Genomic DNA, 22,993 nt, shown 5'->3' with positions numbered 1-22,993 from the left:
TAAGTGTCAAGCTCTTCCTTCCTGTAGTCCCTTCCGGCTCCCATCCGAAGGGCGCCATGTGCGGGGAACTGGCCTAACGTGACGACGATAGAGATAGAAATAGAAATGAAAAGAGGAGGAGATGGTAGAAAAAGAGCCCCTCTGATCTCACCCGAACCACTCGAGGGCTTCCAGACCCCGCTTTCTTGGCACGGGTTTCGCCCACCCACCACCCACCGACCTTCAACTGCGAACCGGAAATGTTGAGACATGCCGCTTTCTTCCCCTTAGCGGCAGGCCGTCCGATTCTGGCACCCTCCCTCCCGCTTACGTCATGATTTCGCGCACGCGCGCTTGGCGCCCGCGGAATTACGAACGTCGGCGCTTGGGTGCCGTTGTTCACCTCAGCGCGGAAGGCCTCGCGACGCCACCGCCGTGTCGTCTGAGGTCTGCGCCCACACATTCGGCTTGGCTCCCTTCGGTGAAATCTCTCTTTCTTTCCCCCCACAAGGCGACTCGCAAGAACCTTTCCTAGAGCCCTAGGGAGGTAGAGTGGGAACGGGACACCCTGGGGTCATCTAGTCCGGCCCTTGCAATGCATGGCATCTCAGCTGAAGCATCCGTGACAGGTGGCCATCCAGCCAAGGAAGGAGAATCCAGCACTTGCTGTCAGAAAGAAAGGACTTCTGGAGGTTGGTTGGTCAGTTGCACCAAGAACCATAGCTGTCAACGTTTCCCGTTTTTTAAGGGAAATTCCCTTATTCCGAATAGGATTCCTCGGAAGACAAGGGAAAAGTTGACAGCTATGCCAAGAAAACGAGCGAGGAAACAAAAGTCTTGCGGGACCTTTAAAGACCCAAACATAAGAGTTACCAGATTTTTTTCAATAAATCCGGGGACGCTTAAAAAAAAATAAATTAAAAATTTATAAAGATTGTTTGTTTTAAAAAGAGAAAGAAATAAAGAAAAGTCAACACCACAGATCAAAGTTTGCTTTAAAACTGAGCTTTGGTTAATTTAAAAAACAAACAAACCCCACCATGCAATGTATTAAATCCGGCGGAATTACCATGCAATGTATTAAATCCGGCGGAAGAAATCCGTCCAGGCGCGTTCGAAAAAATCTGAGCGTTTTTCCTCCCCCCCCCCCAAACTCTCCTGCATCCAGTTAGCCTATGGCAGTGTTTCCCAACCTTTTTTGGGCAAAGGCACACTTGTTTCATGAAAAAAATCTCGAGGCACACCACCGGGGGTTTGCGCGTCAGGCAGGCAGCCAGGCAGGCAGACGGCGAGAGCCCCGCGCTGGGCGGCCTCTCCTCGCCGCCGCCGCCCCGCCTCTCGCCGCCCGACTCGCCCGCCTCCCTCCCACGGCACACCAGGCAACGTCTGGCGGCACACTAGTGTGCCGCGGAACACCGGTTGGGAAACACTGGCCTATGGTTACCAGATTTTTTTCAATGAAGCCTAGCTCCAGGCTGCTGAGACTGCCACTGCCAAGTTTCCCGGGGACATTTAATGAAATCCGGGGATGGAATTTGTCCAGGGACAGATTTGCAAATCCGGGGACTGTCCCCGAGAACCAGGAACATCTGGTAACCCTACCCTAACAGGTTTTTTATGGCATAAGAAGCTCTCGTGGACTAGAGTCTGCTTCACCAATGGCACTGCAAGGGGTTGGACTAAATGACCCTGGCGGTTGTCCCTTCCAACTCTACAATTGTGTGATTCTCAGATGTTACCCTCTTTTGGCAGGTGCAGCAGGGAAACGACTCTAAGAGCGGAGGGGTGTTTGCGTGTGTTAAGCTGGCAAAGCTTTTGCCCAACGTTTTTTGAATCGCGCTACTGGGCTGCAACCCGATGTGCACTTACGGTACTTGGGAGTAATAATAATAATAATAATAATAATAATACCCTGCCCATCTGGCTGGGTTTCCCCAGCTACTCTGGGCGGCTCCCAACAGAATATTAAAAACATGATAAAACATCAAATACTAAAAACTCCTCTAAACAGGGCTTCCTTCAGTTGCCCTAAACAAGTTAACACAGCCTTACGTGGCAACCTTCTGAACGCAGCAGGGCTTGCTTGTAGGTAAAAGCCATAGGATTATGCTGCCAGTTATAGATCCTCAAAATTGCAGTCTCCACGCTCGCATTTTACACAGTATTTCCAATTACACAGAATTCTCCAATGGAAACTAAATGGAGTTGACTGCCTGCTACATGCATTGATGTGGGTATCGTCGTTTTCTTTTAAGAAGGGCTAGACACTTGTATTATTGTTATATGATGGGGGGCTGCTCTAGATATCATCTTAGGGTTCCTCCTAAGCCTATGGTTTACTGTTCGTGAGGTGGGGCTCTGTAGAAAGAGAGAATATGAAAGTTGCCAAGCCAATCTCTTTGTCGAGTTAAGGGTTCTGGCCAAGTCCACTGAGTAGATCTTGTCATGGCCACACTGAAGACTCTTGAGTAAGCTTAGCAGTCAAGAAATAAGAGGAGAGATCCTCTTGGGAATCGCAGCTTGGTCAAGTTGAAAGGACTCTGTGAATTGAAAACAGAGATGTCGTATGTACCCATGTTAACGATGAAAATCCGTTAATAAAAACAAATTTAATAGTTAAAGTTGCAGGAAGCAAAGAATAGGAATAAACAGATAGTTCTCCAAATGAATAACGAGAGGTAGAAAGTTGATTCCCACAAGGATTGGTATTGGCACTTACTTTGGGAAGTCAATTCACACAGGTGAATCATGAGCAGGCTGGTCTAAAAGCAACACCCCAGCAGGCCATGTGAGAGGGATGCCAGTCAATTCCTGTGCTTTTCTGTAGCTCTAATGCTATACACATTTGCGTCCATTAGATGGCACTGCTTCTATTTTTTGGGGTCTAAGGTGTCCTAGTGAATTCCTTTTTCACCAAATTTCATTTGTTTCAGTATACCAAAAGTTGGCCTCATGCTTAGACCCTGGGGTAAGGCTTGCTTGCAATATTGTATTTAATGTTTAGGATGATTCCTTATATTATGTGTTTTATGCACATGCATCAAAATGTGGTTTATTCACACAACAAAACACATGGACTACATCTCCCAAAGCCAGCAGTGCCAATAGTGAGGGATGATGGGAGTTGTAGTTCACAACATCTGAAGCATTGGCTGCTCCTGATTTGTAGGCTTGGCAAGGTAATGTTGTGCTGCTTTGTGACAATGTCCTGTAAAGCCCAAAAGCCTGGCGAATGGAAAAGTTTTCATTTGAACAGTTGCACATCTTAATTGTACTGTATTGTTTTCTGACCAACACAGCTACCACAATCGGGAACTTCTGGACATAACAGTTTAGGGAATGAGCTGGAGGCTCCCAGTTCAAGACTCAGCTCAGCCACAAACTTCCATGGGGTGGTTTTAAGGCAGCTGTGGGGAACGTTTGGGCCTCCAGATGTTGCTGAACTACAACTCCCATCATCCCTGGCCATTGGCCATGCCTGCTGGAGCTGACGGGAGTTGTAGTCAGATGCATGTGGAGGTTCCACAGATTCCCCACACCTTGCCTCAAAGAGATGGATGCGTCTCATCTTCCACTTGCCTCACTCAGGATTACTGAGCTATGTATGTGAAATGCTTTATCCTTCTGTTTTAAGAAACCCCTGCTCTGTGCAGTTTGTCACAGTACTCGATTCATCTCCTGATAATCAAGAGTTTCTCAAAAGCAGTGATTTCTTGAAAGGCAAAGAGCCTGCCAGACCCACCGTTCTAACCATCTTCTGACATACTGTCGCTAGTTTCAACAGGATGCTAATTGTGTGTGAGAGTTTTGTCTGCAAAGCTGTAATATAAGAAGTAAGCATTCAGACTGTTTGCATAATAAGGTCGCTTGCAGTCTCAGGCTGCAGTCCTATACACAGAGACTTGACGGGAATAAGTTAAATCGAACTCAGTGGGGCTTAACTTCTTCGTGGTCCCATATAGGATTTCACTGTTACTGTAGTTTCTTCCCATTCATCAACTCTTAAGATCCTGTGCATAAATACAAAGCTGTGTTAACTTAAAAATATGTATATTAAAGATTTCCTTGCATCACAAAAGTGCATACATCATCTCTGTTTTCAGATCATAAAGTCCTTTCTACAGGCCAGTTCTATTCAATGTGAGAGACCAATGTTGTAGACAGTATAAGGTGGGCGGGGGGAGACGTTGAGAGGGAGAGAAGAGGGGGATATTAAACTTTTATCCTTTCACATAGTGTATGTGCAAGGGTTTTGTGTCAGCGTCACACGGGTAGGTTCTCTTGTTTCTAACTACATTATCTCTGGCACAATGCAGAAGAGTAGCAACACAATTTCATTTGCAGAAGGGTAACCGCAGAGAAACTTAGAGCAAGGCAGAGGAGAAAGAGAGCCCTAAATTAGGCTACTAATAAATAGGCTGCTATAAGAGGGTGGGAAAGGGTGAAGTGAGAAAAATAACAAGGGGAAATGGGCATCATCAAAGGCAAAAGGGAAAGTGCCAGAAAGGGAAATCAGGAATAGGAAGGGACTATTGCAAGGAAGGGTCAGGAACAGATGAAGGCTGCAGTCCTTTACATATCCCTGAGTTCAAGCACCAATTAATATAGTGGGACTTACTTCTAAGTAAGCATGCATAGGGTTGTCCTGTAAAATCAGTTGGTGAAAGCCAATTCAGATTGATTTCACAAGTTTATTATGCTACATTTTGAATGGGCTGGGTGACAAATGTGCAATACAGAAGAAAGGATGATGTAGAGCAAGAAGCTCTTTTTAAGAAAAGCAGTTCAGAGATTGAAAGGAGGCAATACCAAGAGTTTAAAAGGGCTGTAAATGAAGATTGCTAAAAGAATGCTGAGAATTTTTTTAAATATAATCATTTTTATTAATTTTCAATTACAATAATCCTATAATAGCCTCATTATAAAAATGCCAAATTGTAATACAATTACTAATACCAGTCATTCAGATGCCAAATTTTGTAAATTAGGTAATTTAAGGGCCCCCCTCCCCGCGTGCTAGAATTGATGGTTTGATTTCAGTGGTGCCCTGCAAGACGAATGCCTCGCAAGACGAAAAACTCGCTAGACGAAAGGGTTTTTCGGTTTTTGCGTTGCTTCGCTAGACGAATTTCCCTATGGGTTTGCTTCGCAAGATGAAAATGTCTAGCGCTTTTTTCTTAAAGCCGCTTGAAGAGGCGCAGTTGTGACGGACCGTGCTTCGCAAGACGAAAAGACTCGCGGAACGAATTACCGTATTTTTTGCACCATAACACTCACTTTTTTCCTCCTAGAAAGCAAGGGGAAATGTCTGTGCGTGTTATGGAGCGAATGCCTGCGGGTGGCGGGGGGATCTGCTGCAGTCGTGAGCAGAGGATCCATGGTTCCCCTTCCTTCCCTCCTCCGTGGTTACAAAGCATGGATCCACATGGATCCTCAGGCTTTTTGCATTGGGCTACTCCAAACTCACTGTCAGATCACATGTCTGTGGCCACAGCATGAACCACAAAAATCATATATCCACTATTTCGTTCAGAATATTTTTTTTCTTGTTTTCCTCCTCTAAAAACTACATGCGTGTTATGGTCTGGTGCGTGTTATAGAGCGAAAAATACGGTAATTTCGTATTGCAAGGCACCACTGTATTTACTTCATTTCTGCATTCCAAAATCTTATTAATTTCAATTACCTCCAGTCAAAATAGCAATCCCTTATACAACAACTGCAGTATTAACGAATTCCATTCGTAATGACACATTAAATGATTTATAAATCTACAGGTGAAGCATTAAAACTACCATATATCCTTGTTCTTCCTGTGTGTGGCCATTATTCTGTCTGTGATGTTTCTTTCTGTCCTTGTAAAATATTATGTCTCTCTTTTCCCAGTTGTTGCTGCTCTCCTTCATGCCTTGGGCGGAGCTAATATCCCATTGTTGTTTCAGAAGTTTGCTTGTTTGCTGTTTGTTATTTTTTATCATCAAATGCTATTTGAATCATTCGTAGTGAACGGAATAGGGATTTTTCCACCGTAGCAAAATGTGCTTTGTCAATGTACTTTGGCACAATCCTGTACATGTGAGAGCGCCAGTGTGGGGTAGTGGTTAGAGTTTTGGACTAGGACCAGGGTTCAAATCAATAAGAATCCCGTGTGCTCAGATTTCAGTCCCATTGCGTTCAATGGGGCTGACTCTCATGCAAATATGTGTAGGATTGCAGCTTTATAATTTTTATTTCCGTAAAAATCCTTTATTGTAATTTAAGTTTCATCACAAGAGACCTCAATTATATTTTATGTTGATCTCTGCAGCTGATGTCCTCGTACTGCCAGAATATTTGTGACGATGGGAGTGACCAGCCTGTGGCAAATCCTGGAACCTGTAAAACAACACGTCCCCCTCAGCAGCCTTAAAGGAAAGACCCTGGCTGTTGATTTAAGTCTCTGGGTGTGTGAAGCACAAACAGTTAAAAAGATGGTTGGGATAGTCAGAAAACCTCACCTTAGGTACGTACAATGCTACTGTCTTACATTATTGTCAGCGGCATACAGATTATTAAATTCTTTGCTTACCTGCTAATGTTTTCCCAAATCTAAGGTATAGCTTAAATATTTTTCTAGAACTTGGAAGGAAGTTTATTTCCCCTGTTCTCCCCGCTCCTCACCCAGTTCTTGAGCAAAACTCAAGGAGAAAACAGTGAATGTAACCAATCCCATATTTATTTGCTTATCTTCAGTGCTACCTAGCAAGATAAGACAAGATGATCTTGGACTCTGCCAGATTGGTTAAGAAAAATCAGTTTATATGCATTATACAGTGGTACCTCGGGTTACATATGCTTCAGGTTACAGACACTTCAGGTTACAGACTCCGCTAACCCAGAAATATTACCTTGGGTTAAGAACTTTGCTTCGGGATGAGAACAGAAATCGTGCAGCAGCGGCACGGCAGCAGCAGGAGGCCCCATTAGCTAAAGTGGTGCTTCAGATTAAGAACAGTTTCAAGTTAAGAACAGACCTCTGGAACGAATTAAGTACTTAACCTGAGGTACCACTGTATATCCAGTATAACGCTGTGACACCAGATGGCGCTGTGGAGGCCTGTCTTTCCCTACCAGATTTCCCTGTATGAATTTACAACACGTTTAACTGAAGCGTGTCTTTGACGTGTCTAGATCCAGCCCTTGTTACTGGTGAAATTATTTTTGTTGTGTAGAGAATCCATGGCTCCCACAGCCATTAATGATAAGGAGTAAAGGACGAAGTATAGTCAAGGATGGATCACTCTCAGAAGCCTCTTCTCCAGTGAACTCCAAATACGGCTCTCAAATTCTTGCTGCGTGCCTCCTTTCCCAGCCCATAATTCCCTATAAAGTTTCACATTTCCATATGTAGTGATTGCTTCACGTATTTGGGCGTGTTTGATAGGCAATATAAAAAATGGACACAGAGATAGTGACTGTTGATCTTGCATGAATGTTGTACATCATGTTTTTTTGTTTGTTTGTTTTTAAAAAGTTAAATATAATTGATCTGTCTTAACAAATATTTGGCCAACTTTAAATCCATTGTCATCGTCATCATTATTCATGCTCATATCCTACCCTTCACCAGATGGGCCCAGGGTGAGCTACAAAAGCACCCACAATTAAAAGCAAGTACGTACGATATTAAAAATCTCAAAAGAAAACCACAAAACTATCCAATAGTAAAGTTTGTTAACAGCAGCAGGGAATAGCAAGGCAGCAGGAGGCAAGATGTCAACTCAACCAAAGCCCTGGTGGGTCTTGACCAATAAGTAAACAGCACGTGAGACCGGTGTATGATGCACGTCTGAAGGGAAGCGATCCCACAGTTGATACCCTTCCACAAAAGTGGCTCAACTCTCTTGCTATTGCAGGAATCTTTATTTTCGAGTCTCTCTGTTAACGCTAATGGGAATCCATTTGGTGTTTGTCATGGAGGGAGAGTCCCCAGAGCTGAAAGCAGACACAATGCGAAAGAGGACAGAAGCTCGCTTTGGCCCATCCAGCAAACCCAGGAGGGCAAGAACAGGGAGATCTCGTTTTAAATCTCTACTGAAAGAGGCAAGTGTCCATGGGTGGCTGAATTTCAGTGTTTGGGGTACTGAATACTGCTGCCATTACCTTTATATATTCACAAGCATAAATTTATTTATAATAAATTTATTTATTAATAATATTTAATTATTTAATATTTATTTACTTTGTATAATGTTTTAAAAATATTTTAAAATAATATATTGTATTTGACCAAGTCTGGTTTGATTTGTTAATGTTTGTGAACTGTAGAATAGTTATGCTTAATTGACCGTGAAGCATTTTTCATTTCATTTTTTGGGAAGGCATTGTTTCAACGTTGTATGTCAATTTTATAGCTCCAGACACGCGTTTGTAAGATTTAGGGTTTGTCCTGACTCTTGTCTATCGTTTATGAGCTTCACCTCCTATTGATTTAATGACATGAGAAGATGTTCTCTGATTTTATAGCGCTGTGCTTTCATATGGCTTGTCTCTTTTAAAGAACTTATGAATTATTGCAGAGCAGCTATCTGCACCTCAATGAAGTGTTTATGGAGCAGTGCACAGGGGGAAAGTTGGTTCAGAAGTTTGTGGCAATTCTTGTGACCATTTGATGGAAGCATGCATAATTTTGCAAAGAACTAATTTCTGCTTTAGGTCTAACTGCATCTTCTTTTGGGATTTTTGCTTCCTTAGTGCCTTGAAATGTTGGAGTGCTTAGGGGTCCCGTGGGTTCAGGCAGCCGGTGAAGCAGAAGCCATGTGTGCTTACCTGAACTTGAACGGCTACGTGGATGCCTGCATCACCAATGATGGTGATGCCTTCCTCTACGGTGCTCAGACAGTTTACCGGAATTTTACCATGAACATAAAGGTAAAAGGGGCTTTGTTTCAAAGAGCTTCTTTTTGTAAATAAACTAAAAGATGAAAACCAAACCAGCCTAGAATCATTCCACGGTCTGCTTAAAATAAGATCCAAAGCCCATGTAAACAATAATGTTGTTTGCTGGATGCTTAAAGGCTGACTGTGTTGGCATGTGGCAAAATTCTCTGGGGAAAGAGTTCTATAATTGGTTTGGAATAGAGTAGTTGCTTTGGAAGATGATAATCAGGCATCAGAACAACATGACCAGTCCAATGACGTTGATGTTGAAGAATCACTGCTTCGACACTGATGATCTTTGCTTTTTTCCAGTACACTGGCAATAGTTCGCCTGTCTTCCCAATGCCAGAGGGTGTCGCCATCTGACTGTGTTCTTTTGCAGGACCCGCACATCGACTGCTATTCAATATTAGCTATTGAGAAGACACTGGGCTGCAACAGAGAATCACTGATTGGATTAGCAATTCTACTCGGTTGCGATTATCTTCCTAAGGTAACAAAACAAAACAAAAAAATGTTGACGTTCTGGAGTGAACAGCTGATCTTTTTTCATTAGCTCGTAACCTTCCCCGGACAGGACACTGATCAGATTATCCAGTTACAGTACAGATTGCTTCATGTCAACTGTCTTTGTATGCTGGTTCCTAGTCGTTGTTTCCTAATAGATTTATTTCCCTTCCCCCATGCTTTTCCAAGGCCCTGATCCTAAGCTCTAAGGCTCTGCTGAAATACTTGGGACTAGCATCCAAGTAAACGTGTGCGTAGTGTTGAGAAATGAGATTCCCAACCCATCTTTTGTTCTTAAAGGTGGGGAAATGGGGGTGGATCCTGAAGTGTCCCTTTTGTGAATGAAAGGACTCCTTCCAGACCAAGATGCACTGGAGCCTCTTGCTGGAGAGAGGAAGGAAGGTGATTTTCTCTGATTCAACCTGCAGTCCACCATATCGTCTCCCATACTCTTTTGTGGGGTCCTTCAGTCCTCTGGAGCAGCTTCTCAGTGGGCTGTAGGCAGAAGGAGGAATCCACAAAAACGTTTCCCCCTCCACTTCCTCCAGCTGGGGTATCCCAAGAGACATTCATGGGGACTCTTGATCCAGCCAACAGACGAGTGCTAGTCAATAAGGATATTTTCATAGAATTGTAGTGATGGAAGGGACCCCAAGGGTCATTTAGTCCAGCCCCCTGCAATGCAGGAATCTCAGCTAAAGCATCCATGGCAGGTAGCCATCCAACTTATGCTTAAAAACCTCCAAGGAAGGAGAGTCCGGAACCTCCCGAGCGAGACCGTTTTGGTGGCATATAGGTAAAGGTACCCCTGCCCGTACGGGCCAGTCGTGACCGACTCTAGGGTTGTGCGCTCATCTCACTCTAGAGGCCAGTAGCCAGCGCTGTCTGCAGACACTTCCGGGTCACATGGCCAGCGTGACGAAGCTGCTCTGGCGAACCGGCACCAGAGCAGCACACGGAAACGCCGTTTACCTTCCCGCTATAAAGCGGTACCTATTTATCTACTTGAACTTAGGGGTGCTTTCGAACTGCTAAGTGGGCAGGAGCTGGGACCGAACGACGGGAGCTCACCCTGCCGCGGGGATTCGAACCGCCAATCTTACGATCAGCAAGTCCTAGGCACTGAGGCTTTACCCACAGCGCCACCCGCGTCCCATTTTGGTGGCATATAGGGCTTAACATTTGAAGCCAGGGCATGTACATTTGGATTCAGAACAAATTTGCTTGTTTGTTCCTTTGGCACAAGCAGTTCTTTGGACTGTGTAACTTTTGCTGTCTTTAGTCGGGCTAAAAGGGGTCGGCTCTCATTTGTGAATCAGGCCAGCATTGAATGGGAGTATCTGCTTGCTGGAAAAAGAATTTATAAAGCAGGGAGGTGACTGAGCCTATACCCAGTTGAACAAATAAGTCACATTGGGTGAATTGCAGCCCATTCTGCAATTCCCTAATCGTTCTTCCTGGCCACACACACATTTTAATTTTCCATTGCTCTCTGCTTTAAAACAGCGATAACTGCAGTCAGACTACTCTGCTTCAGTCATGTGCGTACAGGCAAAGCACAAACTACTGCTAATTCTATCTAGAGATCTCAGTGAGCCATACTGTGTGAAAGCTTTTGCAATGCCGCTGTTTCAATGCAGGCATACTCCTGCTGCAAACATTTGTGTCTCCTTTGACTCCCGCAACCTCCCTTCAGGTGATGCAGCTGTCTGAACAAAATCTTCCAGTGTTTTGCTGCCAGCTTTCAATTTCAAAATATCGTCCTCTTCATCCAGCCAGCTACTTGCCCTTCCTTCTGTTTCAGTCAATCTGGTTTTTGGGTGTTCTAGCATCAAACCCATGTTTTACTGCAAGATCTCGGGCATGCTTTAACAATCTGATTTGTGAAGCTTTTAAATCTGTTTCTTCCAGGAAGTTGGGTAAAGCAATTCAAAGCTCTTCTGTCTGCCACCTGTTTGAAAGAGAGATTGAGCATCCTTTAACGTATTGATTTTACAAAACCAAAAAAATAAGCCTTTGCTTATAATAATTCTTTGCACATTCTCATAATAGTCACCTTCCCTGACCCTGTCAGGCTGTAACTGATTGCACTGTTTGTGAGCAATGCATCTCTCCAGTAATCAGTGTGCTTTTGTGAGAGGATGTTTGCCTTTTGATTCTCTTTAGTATTTGTTTCACATTTGACCTTCCACCCCCATTTTAACTTTGCGTAGCATCGGGGAGTTGGAAAGGGACATTGGGGGTCATCTGCTCCAACTTTACAACATCCCAACCAGACAGAGGAGCTTCACACATAATTTGCTACAGGTCAAACCAACGTGAATGTTAGTCGCTCCTTTCCATGTTGACCACATTTTGGCTGCTGCAGCAGATAAATGTCAAAACCGCCCATTGCATTTTAAAAAATGTGTACAGGCATTTTTTTCATTCAGTCATTTGTTGTTTGGACCATCACTGTTATTTCAACCACCTGCCGCGTTGATGATTTAACAGTTTGTATGAAAGATACTGCAGGAAAAGTTTCGTATTTGCACTGCAGTGCTCAAAATGCTGCTGTAAATTGCTACGTCAATGTGTGTGATATTCTCTTGTCTCTTAAAGGGAGTTCCTGGAGTTGGAAAAGAACAAGCTTTAAAGTTGATTAAGACTGTGAGGGGAGAGAGCTTACTGCAAAGGTATATTTTAATCTTATCTTGTAGGCTAGAATTTACAAATTGTCAGCTGTACATTTGTGTGAGCAATGTGCGTCATACAGGCCTAATGCTGAGTTGCTTAGTGAAAATTAGCATCCTATAAACCCTGCATGAGTTTTCAGATACATTCCCCTGCTATGGATGACATCCAACATTAGTCATACTTCAAGCAGACTTATTGAAATCAGTGAACTAGCCCACTGATTTCAATGAGTGTACAGTGGTACCTCAGGTTACAGATGCTTCAGGTTACAGACTGCTAACCCAGAAATAGTACCTCGAGTTAAGAACTTTGCTTCAGGATGAGAACAGAAATCGTGTGGCGGCGGCCCGGCGGCAGTGGGAGGCCCCATTAGCTAAAGTGGTACCTCAGGTTAAGAACAGTTTCAGGTTAAGAACGGACCTCCAGAACGAATTAAGTTCTTAACCCGAGGTACCACTGTACTCATTTATACATCAGTCTTTGTCACCAGAGTTCACAGCAGTTTCTAGGTTGATCTCCCGACATACTGGAATACACCTACTTGCTTCAGCAGCAGGTGCCTCTGAGCAAATGTTCTACATGTCTAGCACTGGTGTACTTTCATCCTTTAAATATTATTTTAGATTTGCGTACTGGAAAGACCACTTCCAAGATGATGACAGCCCAGCCCTGGCAGTAAACAAGGTGATTCATTGCGCCGTGTGTCGTCATCCAGGTGAGTCGGCCTGTGAACTTTAGAAGTGCAGTGCACAGAGGCCTCCCCTTCAACAGCTGTGCAGTAGCATTAAATGGTTTCTTAAAAGGAGACTGGATTGAGCCAGCGCCAATCCATGAAAAGTGAGTGATAACCAAATCCTTTTCTCTCTACAGAAAATCATAATCAGCCTCTCCCCGAAGGAACGTTGTGTAGCGCAATTGGCGTGTTGTTTGTTATTATTGTAATAATAATCTATATCCTGCTTTCTCTCACCATGGATAACTCAAAATGTCTGGTTCGTGTGACACGCTAAACCAGGCATAGGCAAACACGGCCCTCCAGATGTTTGGGGACTACAACTCCCATCATCCCTGACCATTGGTCCTGTTAGCTTGGGATGATGGGAGTTGTAGTCCCAAAACATCTGGAGGGCCAAGTTTGCCTATGCCTGCACTAAACCAAACCATAGTTTAGCGCAAGCATGCAGGCTATCAAGAGAGGGGTTCAGGGAAGCTTAGCTTCTTTCTGGTCGTTCTGCTGTTGTGGTGCCAGTGGAAAAGCCATGGTTTGGGTTAGTGTGTTGTCAAACCTGGGCTTGTCGTTTAGCTCTTCCACAAGCTGCAAACTGTAGAACAGACCTTGGTTACACCTTGTGGTTTGCCTGGCTAGAGCTAAACCATGAGTTTGGGTTTGAACAACAAGCTAAGCCAAGCCAGCACAGCAACCAAACAAACCCCTATACAGTACCTGGTATTTGATCTGATTTGGTTTGGTTTGGTTTGGTTTGGTTTTGGGTTGGGTTGGGTTGGGTTGGGTTGGGTTGGGTTGGGTTGGGTTTGGGTTTGGGTTTGGGTTTGGTTTTGGTTTTGGTTTAGGTTTATTGTTTTGGTTTATTGTTTTGTTTTGTTTTGTTTCATAAAATGTATATACCATTGATTGTAAGAAAAAACCCTCAAAGCAGTTTACAGATAGAATGAAACCTACAGAAAGCTTCAGCTACTTGTGCAATTATATTTCAGAACTTTATGGGACACACCTCTCCATTTTAAGAAGCCTACACTCTCCTTTCCATTTTCTTTTCTTTTTTATAAATTTATTACAAATTTACAAACAATCCCCAAGCACCCAAAACACAAAGAGAATTCCATAAATTCCCATGGACTTCCCTCCTCTCTTTTGTGGGTCCTTGGGTTAACTTTTTTTCTCTTGCATCTTCTCTGTTGATGCAACACTATGAAATCTCCATTACAACCGCCGTCACCATTTTCTTGCAGGAGCTTATAAAGATCATGAGAGCGCTGGGTGCCGTCTCTGTGGCAGCGCAGCATGCTGTGAACCCCACGATGCGGAATTCTGCTGCCCTTGTGACTGGCACTCCTCCGAGCAAGACCGGCGAGTCAGCGCAGTGGAGAATGGCATTAAAAAGTAGGTGCGCTTCGATGTGCATTTCTCTGAATTGCTTCAGGAAAAGGACGCCAGTTCTCTGGGGGTCTCACCTGTGCAGTCACACAGGTGGGTTCTGCACGTGTGCAGAGCTCTGTTTTGGAACTTTCTGATGCTTTAGCAGGAGGCAAGGGTGCCAACTTGAATTAAATTTTTTGGGTTACAGATAGGTAGCCGTGTTGGTCTGCCATAGTCAAAATAAAAAAATTCCTTCCAGTAGCACCTTAAAGACCAACTAAGTTAGTTCTTGGTATGAGCTTTCGTGTGCATGCACACTTCTTCAGATACACTGAAACAGAAGTTGCCAGATCCTTCTATATAGTGAGAAGGTGGGGAGGGGTATTACTCAGAAGGGTGGTGGGAATGGGAGATTGGCAGATAGCTGAGATGAGCCTGTTGACGACTCTTAACGACTGTAATAGGTCTTGCAGGAAAAGGCAAGGGGTGAGAAGGTGAGAAATGGCTAGTCATGTAAATTTGTTGGGGGGTGGGTGAGTTAGGAATGTCCTGCCCATCAGTCACAAGATGTGGCGCATGGGCACCAATTGATTGGCAATTGTCTCTATGGCAGTTGTCTCTATGGCAGGAGGCCACAAACGTACACTCAGTGGTGTGGCTCTTGCCTTTTCACTCAGCTCCTTTCTTTTCTTGAAATAATTTTCATTCTATTTTACAAATACAGTGGTACCTCAGGTTAAGTACTTAATTCGTTCCGGAGGTCCATTCTTAACCTGAAACTGTTCTTAACCTGAAGCACCACTTTAGCTAATGGGGCCTTCTGCTGCGCTGCGCCGCCAGAGCACAATTTCTCTTCTCATCCTGAAGCAAAGTTCTTAACCTGAGGTAATATTTCTGGGTTAGCGGCGTCTGTAACCTGAAGCGTATGTAACCTGAAGTGTATGTAACCTGAGGTACCACTGTATAAAGATATAACAATCCAGCCATACAATCCACAGTTAGAGATTCCTCCGAATCTCTGGACTTCCACCTTCCCCTCCATGGGTCCTATTGTTAACCTTTTCTACCGCATATTTTTCCATAGTCCATATTTTATATCACTCCATTGTCTCCATAATACTTGCTCCCTTACAAGTGTTATTGCAATCCTGCTAATGTTTTTATCTGCTTACAGTGGTCTCCAAGATAAATTATGAGTTTCCCCCATTCTTTATTAAAGTTTTGGTCTTCTTGGTTCCTGAGCTTTCCGGTCAGTTTTGCCATTTCGGCGTAGTCCAAAAGTTTAATTTGCCATTCTTCTCTGGTAGGGACCTTGTCTTCTTTCCATCTCTGGGCTAGTAGCATCTGTGTGGCTGTCGTTGCATACGTAAAAAGTCTTCTCTGCTCCCTTGGAATATTCGCTCCTATAATTCCTAGTAAAAAAAAAGGCCTCTGGGTTTTGTTTTTTTACAAAAGTTAATTTAAACATATTTTTTTTCATCTCATATATCATTTCCCAGAATGCTTTTATTACCTTACAAGACCATTCACCCAGGTCTTTTTTGACCTTCACAGCTGCGGACATTGTAAAGGGATTTTCTTGAGGCTTGCGTTTTCTCTCAGTCTCACTAGGCAAACAGATAAATGGATACCTTATTTTGGTTCTTTAATTTCATATTTTGTTGCTGTTTTTATGTGGTAAGAATTCAGCTCTACACCACCTTATTCATTACCCAGGTGAGGATATAATAATATTTTTTATTAAATTTTCTATTTTACAATTTCAAATAAATATTTTACAAACTTTAAAATATCCAATGATATCCCTTCTTCTCTTTCCATAGTTCATTTTACATAACATGCATCCCTGCATATTTTACTATAACCATTCAAATCAGTTTCCCACTTTTACATCCTTCAAAAATGATTTACTCTGTTGAATTTATCTTAATGCTGCCAGCGTTTTCAACTGTATACAGTTATTTTCCATATATTCAAAAAATGTTTTGCACTCTTCTTTAAACATATATTCTTCTTGTTCTCTTATTCTATATGTTAAATCTACAAGTTGTGCATATTCTGTCAACTTAAATTGCCAGTCCTCTTTAGGCAGGATCTCGCTCACTTTCCATTTTGGAGCTAACAAAGCACGGACCACAGTTGTTGCATACATAAATAATCTTTTCTTACACCGGGGAATTTCAGTCTGGGTTATCCCCAACAAAAAGGACTCTGTTTGGGGGGGGGGGGTAAGTCGTTTTGAACATTTTTTTCATTTCATTATAAATCATTTCCCAGAACCCTTTTACGTTTTTGCATGTCCACCACATGTGGAAGAATGTTCCCTCTCCTTCTTTACACTTCCAGCACTTACCTGATTCTGTTTTGTAAATCTTAGCCAACCTATCTACGAATCATTTTCAAGTACTTCTCTTTCAGTAAATAAAGGTAAAGGTACCCCTGCCCGAGCGGGCCAGTCTTGACAGACTCTGGGGTTTGTGCGCCCATCTCACATCTATAGGCCGGGGGCCAGCGCTGTCTGGAGACACTTCCGGGTCACGTGGCCAGCGTGACAAAGCTGCATCTGGCGAGCCAGCGCAGCACACGGAACGCCGTTTACCTTCCCGCTGGTAAGCGGTACCTATTTATCTACTTGCACCCGGGGGTGCTTTCGAACTGCTAGGTTGGCAGGCGCTGGGACCGAGCAGCGGGAGCGCACCCTGCCGCGGGGATTCGAACCGCCGACCTTTCGATCGGCAAGCCCTAGGCGCTGAGGCTTTTACCCACAGCGCCACCCGCGTCCCTTTCAGTAAATAGCATTCTGTAAATTTCAAGCCACCTTTTGAATAAACCGCAGAACCAAGGAAACTATTTCCGAGCCTAGAATCCAGACTGGTTTAGCTCAGCTGCCTGTCGCTTCACCTCTCCTGCCCTTTCGCAGGATGCTTACAGCTCTGAAGGCAGCTCCTTTTCACACTTCACATTTCTTTTTTTCTTTTTTTATATAATTTTTATTGATTTTAACATATAAATTATAAAATGTACCACAAAACTTATCACTTATACAATCTTTTAAGACTTCCATCAGCACCTCTGATGGTCCACCGTTTTAACCACTTCTTATGCATTTCTTAACTTTATATTGCCTTTACATCTCTTAACAAATCATCTTTCCCCTATCCATTTTTGCAATACTTCCAATAATACTCCTCACAAAACTTCTTGCAAACCTACAAACGTCTGATCTTCACAAATACTTTTCAAATAGTCCGTAAATTTACTCCAGTCTTCCGTTAATTTCTGGTCCCGCCGGTTTCGAATCCTTCCTGTTAGTTTATCTAGTTCTGCATACTTACCTGGGAGGAGAGACACCCTGATCACACTTCACATTTCTAACCTCTTTCTAATGTATGCATTTTTATTCACAGGAAGGCTAAAGCATGCAAAGGATTTCCATTTCCTGAGGTAATTAGACCGGATTTGAAAATTTGGAAATGAATGCTTCCTAGAATCTTCTTATCCAGAAACCTCCTTTTCACTTGTTCTTTTTTTCCTGCCAAGGTTATCCAAGAGTACCTAATCAGCAAAGATAAACCGATGAAGTTAAATGGGTGCCGGAGGCCAAATTTATTGTCCTTTCAGGTACAGATAGTAGATTTTGATGGTTAAACCGATTGTATGCATTAGCATTTAGCCCAGCTAGTAATGATGTGTAGTTGCCATTTTGTTGGTTAGAAGAATCTTCATATAAATAGAAAAATTATGGAAAGTAAGCACCAAAAAAATAGTAGGAATTATTGCGATGTCGTTTAATTTTTTCTGCATCTGAGCACTCAAATTAAGGAGAAACTTAAGCAGTTTTAGAAAATGAAGTACTCTGGGTGACTTTCAACAGATTCATGGAGTAACAAGCCACAAGGGCTATATTCTAACTCCATTGTTTGAGGCAGTTGATGGGAATCACAAGCACGGAGCATGCACTTGTGCTTAAGACTTTCTTTCAGGATAATGGTGGGCTTTTGGTGGTGGTAATAATAATAATAATAATAATAATAATAATAATAATAATAATAATAATAATTTATTTATACCCTGCCCATCTGGCTGGGTTTCCCCAGACACTCTAGGCGGCTCCCAACAGAATATAAAAAATGCAATAAAATATCAAACATTAAAAACTTCCCTAAACAGGGCTGCCTTCAGATGTCTTCTAAAAGTCAGATAGTTGTTTATTTCCTTAACATCTGATGGGAGGGCGTTCCACAGGGCAGGCGCCACTACCAAGAAGGCCCTCTGCCTGGTTCCCTGAAACTTCACTTCTCACAGTGACGGAACCGCCAGAAGGCCCTCGGCGCTGGACTTCAGTGTCCGGGCTGAACGATGGGGGTGGAGAGATCCAGGTATACTGGGCCGAGGCCATTTAGGGCTTTAAAGGTCAGCACCAACACTTTGAATTGTGCTCGGAAACGTACTGAGCCTCTCTCGTGTGCTAATGGCAAGTGAACTGTTTCATACACGGCACTTGAAAAGGTTTTCACCAATAATACTGTGGCACCAGTTTTAGAGGACACATGTTTAAAGCTTTTCTCACACTTACAGAAATTTGCTTTTGAGAAAATGGACTGGTCCAAGCATTACGCTTGTGAGAAATTGTGCATCCTCCTCACATACTATGACATGAGCAGAAGGAAGTCTGGCCATTTTGATGCACAGCAGCTGCAGGCACGACGGTAATTTTAGTTGGTATTTGGAGGAATTCTCACCCCCTGTTTCTTTTCATATCTGTTGCTGGAGAAAATCTGTATTCCTGATAGCCTTGTGGAAGTGGAAAATATATGGGGGTTTTTATACATGAGGGTTTAAATCAGTCCTATATTTCGGATGTAGTGTAAAATCCCCAGAACGTAACCCCCACATAAATGGTGGGATTGTTGTATTCTTTTACATATTGCAGCCACGTGGGAGATTAGCTCCATATGTGGTGGGTTTTTAAAGTTTTTATTTATTTTAATGCCATTCTCATATTTCCTAAAGAATAGTCAGTTAGCTTTTTCTGTTCTTAAATAAGCACTGGATTCACAGAAGATTGAACCCCCCCTTTTTTTTTAGTAACTTAAATTCTGAATTTCACACAAACTTTTAATTGCTTGGGCATTTTTCTGTTTGCATTCTTCTATTTTAAAATGGTTTATGTTTTTGCTTTTTGTGGAATATTGCAGCCAAATATAACCAGCAAGCACAGTGCTAGTTAGTTTATGAAGGGGTAAAGGACCACAAATAGACTCAGCCAGGTCACCACAAGAGGGAGGAAGTAAAGCCTTCCTTCCTTCCTTCCTTCCTTCCTTCCTTTCTTTCTTTCTTTCTTTCTTTCTTTCTTTCTTTCTTTCTCTCCCCCCCCCCCCGTCTCACTCTCTCCCTCCACATCATGTAATGGGGTGGACATGTGTGACTTTGCTCACAAGGTTACAGCACATGTTTGGAATCATATTCTGTATTTTCTACCAAAGAGTATTTTGCATTTATTATTGTTGCTGCTGCATGGCACAATGCATGGCTGAGACCTTGAATCTGTAAGTAAAGCATTTTAAACTTACTTAACATTGTGTGGGCTGCTAATTGCAAGAGGGGAAGAGGTCAGTTGCTGTGTGTAGTTGGAACGGGATAAGAAAAGTCTAACAAGCTATATTCCTAACGCTATACTGCTGCTTAAGTTTTGTGAGTTTCATGCTCTGCTACTGGGGCTCTTTTGTGCAATCCCTGCGTTTTGAATCTAGGCAACCCCGCCAATTCTGTTCTTGTTCACCCACACATGTGGATCCACAGGGATTCCTATATTTCAATTTCCCCTCATTTTTATCTTTGTTTTACAGGATAATCAAGACACGGACTAAGAATGGCATTCCTTGCTTTGAAATAGAGTGGCAAAAGCCAGGTTGGTACTGTTTTTTTCTGCGTTCTTTGGGCTTATCATACAATGCCGCTTTAAATGCTGGTTTAATGAAAGGTTTCCTTACCACCTGGAAGGAAGGAAGGAAGACAAGGATGATGTGATAAGAAACTAACTTTAGCAGTATCGGAATGCTAAATATAAAAGACGGAATAGCCCTGTTTGTCTAGTGATCGCTGGTTGGGAGAATGTTTTTATATTTATTTTTAACACACACACACACACACACACACACACACACAATTAATATATGTGCTTGCCACCCTGGACCTGGATGCATATAAATGTCTATATGAGTAGCAGGGCAGTAATAAATGCATACATACTGCATTGCAGGGGGTTGGACTGGATGACCCTTGAGGGTCCCTTGCCCCTCTACAATTTTATGATGCTATGGAATGAAAACTCCAAAGCAGAGTCAACCAAGCCCTCCAAAAGCCTGGGAGAACACATGTCTTTTTACTGGGCAACAGAAGGCCATCAGTGACTTCCTGCCTGAAAGCCCTACCTTGGTGATGATACTTTTGGAGCAGATTGCATCCCCTCCTGACAATTTCTCTCTCTCTTAGATATTCATGGGAGGCGCAATGCGGGGGGGGGAGCAATGTGGAGACCGGGGGGGATGGAAACAACCCCCCCTCCTAAAAAAACAACAACCCACAGGGCTTAGGAAATGACAGTTCATTTGCTACTCCCTTGGGTCGCACAGTGCCTAAATGAGAACAGAGTTATCTTTTCTGCAGCCCTGAACCTGCCCATTTGTATCTGATAGTATTTTGTTTCCATGCTCTGGATTCATTGCTCCAGATCATTACGCTACAGCAGACGATCAGCCTGCAGAACCCTTTTTAATAACAACAGAAGAGGCGTCACTATTTCAGGCTGCGTATCCAGAAGTGGTTGCTCGGTACCATATGGAGAAGCTGGAAATATGCAAGGAAAGGAACAAAGGTAAATCTGAAGCTTCGGGTTTTGATTAAATAGACACCGTGCTCCTTTCGTTTTGTGAAATTGCCCATTATCCTCCCGAGATGTATGCATCTTAGTCAGCGAGGCATTATAATGTAAGCAGATTCTCAGTCACATTCCCCAGCCCTTGCTTAACTGCCCTTTAAATCACAGATTGCTTCTGTTAACTTCATCACAAGGAACAAAGCCTCATTTTTACAAGGTGACTTTGTTTTGTCTGGTTATTTTAGGTAAGAAGAAGAAACCTAAAGAGAGAGAACGCTTAGCTGGGGACAGTGAAATTGCAGATCTTCTTTCTCGGCTGAACATGCGATCTGATGAGGAAGCCTTTCCCGGCAAAGATCCTAAGCCCCCATTTACAACTGTTTCTGGTTTTCAAACAGTCCCAGAAAAGGGCTCTAAAATTCAGGGCCTACCTGTCTCTACACATTTTCCTACTGCAGTCACGCAAAGTCAAAACCCACCATCTACCTTGCTCACGACTACTTTGCAAAATACAGAGTATAATTGCATTCCTGACGGTTCTCTGACCTCGCAACCTGAAAACTTGCATGCATCTTCCCAAATTGCCCATCTGCAGTTGAGTGACATTGACTGGGAAGGAACATCCTTCAGCATTTCTCCAAAGCGGGTTAATATTGCTTGTTCGGAATCTGAGTCAGATGCGAGTAATAATTTTCCAAATCAACACTCTTCACTGCACTGCAAAACAGCTGAAATCATTCCCCCGTCTTTGAATTCTGTGCGATATGATCCAAATCTACCAGGGAGTGAGGAGTGCTCTGTCTCCAAAATTGACCTTCATAAAGGTCAAAATGATTTATCTTCACAAGAGCAGGCAATTCTGAAGCCTTCTGCTTTGGAAGCTTCTCCCAGCCTTTCAGATATGTCTCTATTAAACTCTTTGCAAATGGTAGAACAAATCAATGTTACATCTAGCCCTGAGGGAAAAGTTCCATCTCTTTCAGCTCAGCTAAATGACCGTGCTCAGGAAGTTGAAAGTATATTACCAGGAAAATGTCTGCGGGGACTTGGCTTGCCAAACTTGCTCAAAAACTATGAAAATCCAGCCCGGGCGTCAGATAACCTCACCAGTCCAGGAACTTCAGTCTCTCTGGGCGCCGGAACACTAAAACCAACTTGCTTGGGAAACAAGTCACCAAGATTGTCTTGCAAGTCAACGGAAGTCCTAGATAGCTGTCAGGTGAGGGGAAAGCCCCTGCCGGCCACTCATAAAAGTTCACTGAAGAAGAGCGTGTGCCAAAAGATTTACTCCAGTGAAGACAGTGATGATGAAAATGTGAAAGGTAGAAAGAAGGCTCACAGAAGCCCTAAGTGGCGAAGGAAGGGTCGCGTTGTTCAGCTGAAGGACAAGTGTAGGGACAAAAGGAGCAGCCATGAATTGGTGGCTGAAGTTGTGCCAGGAGAGAACTCTCTTAAAGGGCCTGCCATTAATTTACCAGTGGAAGAGCTTCCTATTGCACACATTCACAATTCTCTGACGCTCTCAGAATCTAAGCTTTGTCGATCCTCTCCTCTTCAGGCAAGTGAGGCTGCCGCCTGGGCTGATAGCCCCCTTCCTTTGGCCGAACGTCTGAAACTAAGACTACAGAGCAGTTGAGGATCCCTTGGCATTTTGCTCTTCTGGGCATTTCTTAAACTCTCTTCTCCTTCCCCCTCCGTCACCTTTGTAAAAGCTCAACCGACAGATCTACGTAAAGAGACACAACCTTAATGAGCGAGGACGCAGGGAGAGATCCGGAATGAGCAGAACTAAATGCTGGTGTGAAATTACCTAGTCTCTTCAGTCAGTCTTTATAGCTCTACCGTGGTTTCCTGTAGAACTGGCTGTGGATTGTGCTGATGGCTCATAAGCGTATTCTTCTTTTGTTGAGGTGCATCATATCTTCACACTTCAG

The 22,993-nt window shown here is 43.2% G+C and overlaps 1 protein-coding gene across 2 annotated transcripts; it reads left to right on the top strand.

Moving 5' to 3' along the window:
• The first annotated feature begins 425 nt into the window (after positions 1-425).
• Positions 426-22,809, top strand: GEN1 (GEN1 Holliday junction 5' flap endonuclease). Of its 2 annotated transcripts, none has more exons than XM_082215502.1 (14): positions 426-460; positions 6,287-6,481; positions 7,875-8,061; positions 8,713-8,889; positions 9,281-9,391; positions 12,007-12,080; positions 12,705-12,796; positions 14,053-14,203; positions 17,587-17,623; positions 17,720-17,800; positions 18,758-18,888; positions 20,029-20,090; positions 20,913-21,056; positions 21,305-22,809. In XM_082215502.1, the coding sequence occupies exons 2-14, from the start codon at positions 6,321-6,323 to the stop codon at positions 22,693-22,695; spliced, it is 2,799 nt and encodes a 932-aa protein (XP_082071628.1). In that variant the 5' UTR covers positions 426-460; positions 6,287-6,320; the 3' UTR covers positions 22,696-22,809. The 2 variants fall into 2 exon arrangements, with proteins under 2 accessions (XP_082071628.1, XP_082071629.1); XM_082215503.1 differs by lacking the exon at positions 426-460 and adding an exon at positions 485-671.
• Positions 22,810-22,993: the final 184 nt, after the last annotated feature.

The sequence above is a fragment of the Podarcis vaucheri genome (genome assembly GCF_965113315.1).
Source record: "Podarcis vaucheri genome assembly, chromosome: 3".
Classification (NCBI taxonomy): domain Eukaryota; kingdom Metazoa; phylum Chordata; class Lepidosauria; order Squamata; family Lacertidae; genus Podarcis; species Podarcis vaucheri.
This window is presented reverse-complemented; position numbering and strand designations above follow the sequence as displayed.

Bases quoted from the DNA above. Each gene is read 5' to 3' on its own strand.
- GEN1 (XM_082215502.1), top strand. From the start codon at position 6,321: ATGGGAGTGACCAGCCTGTGGCAAATCCTGGAACCTGTAAAACAACAC. The intron at 12,081-12,704 runs GTATATTTTAAT...ATATTATTTTAG, and splicing joins GGAGAGAGCTTACTGCAAAG to ATTTGCGTACTGGAAAGACC. The intron at 20,091-20,912 runs GTTGGTACTGTT...TCATTGCTCCAG, and splicing joins AATAGAGTGGCAAAAGCCAG to ATCATTACGCTACAGCAGAC.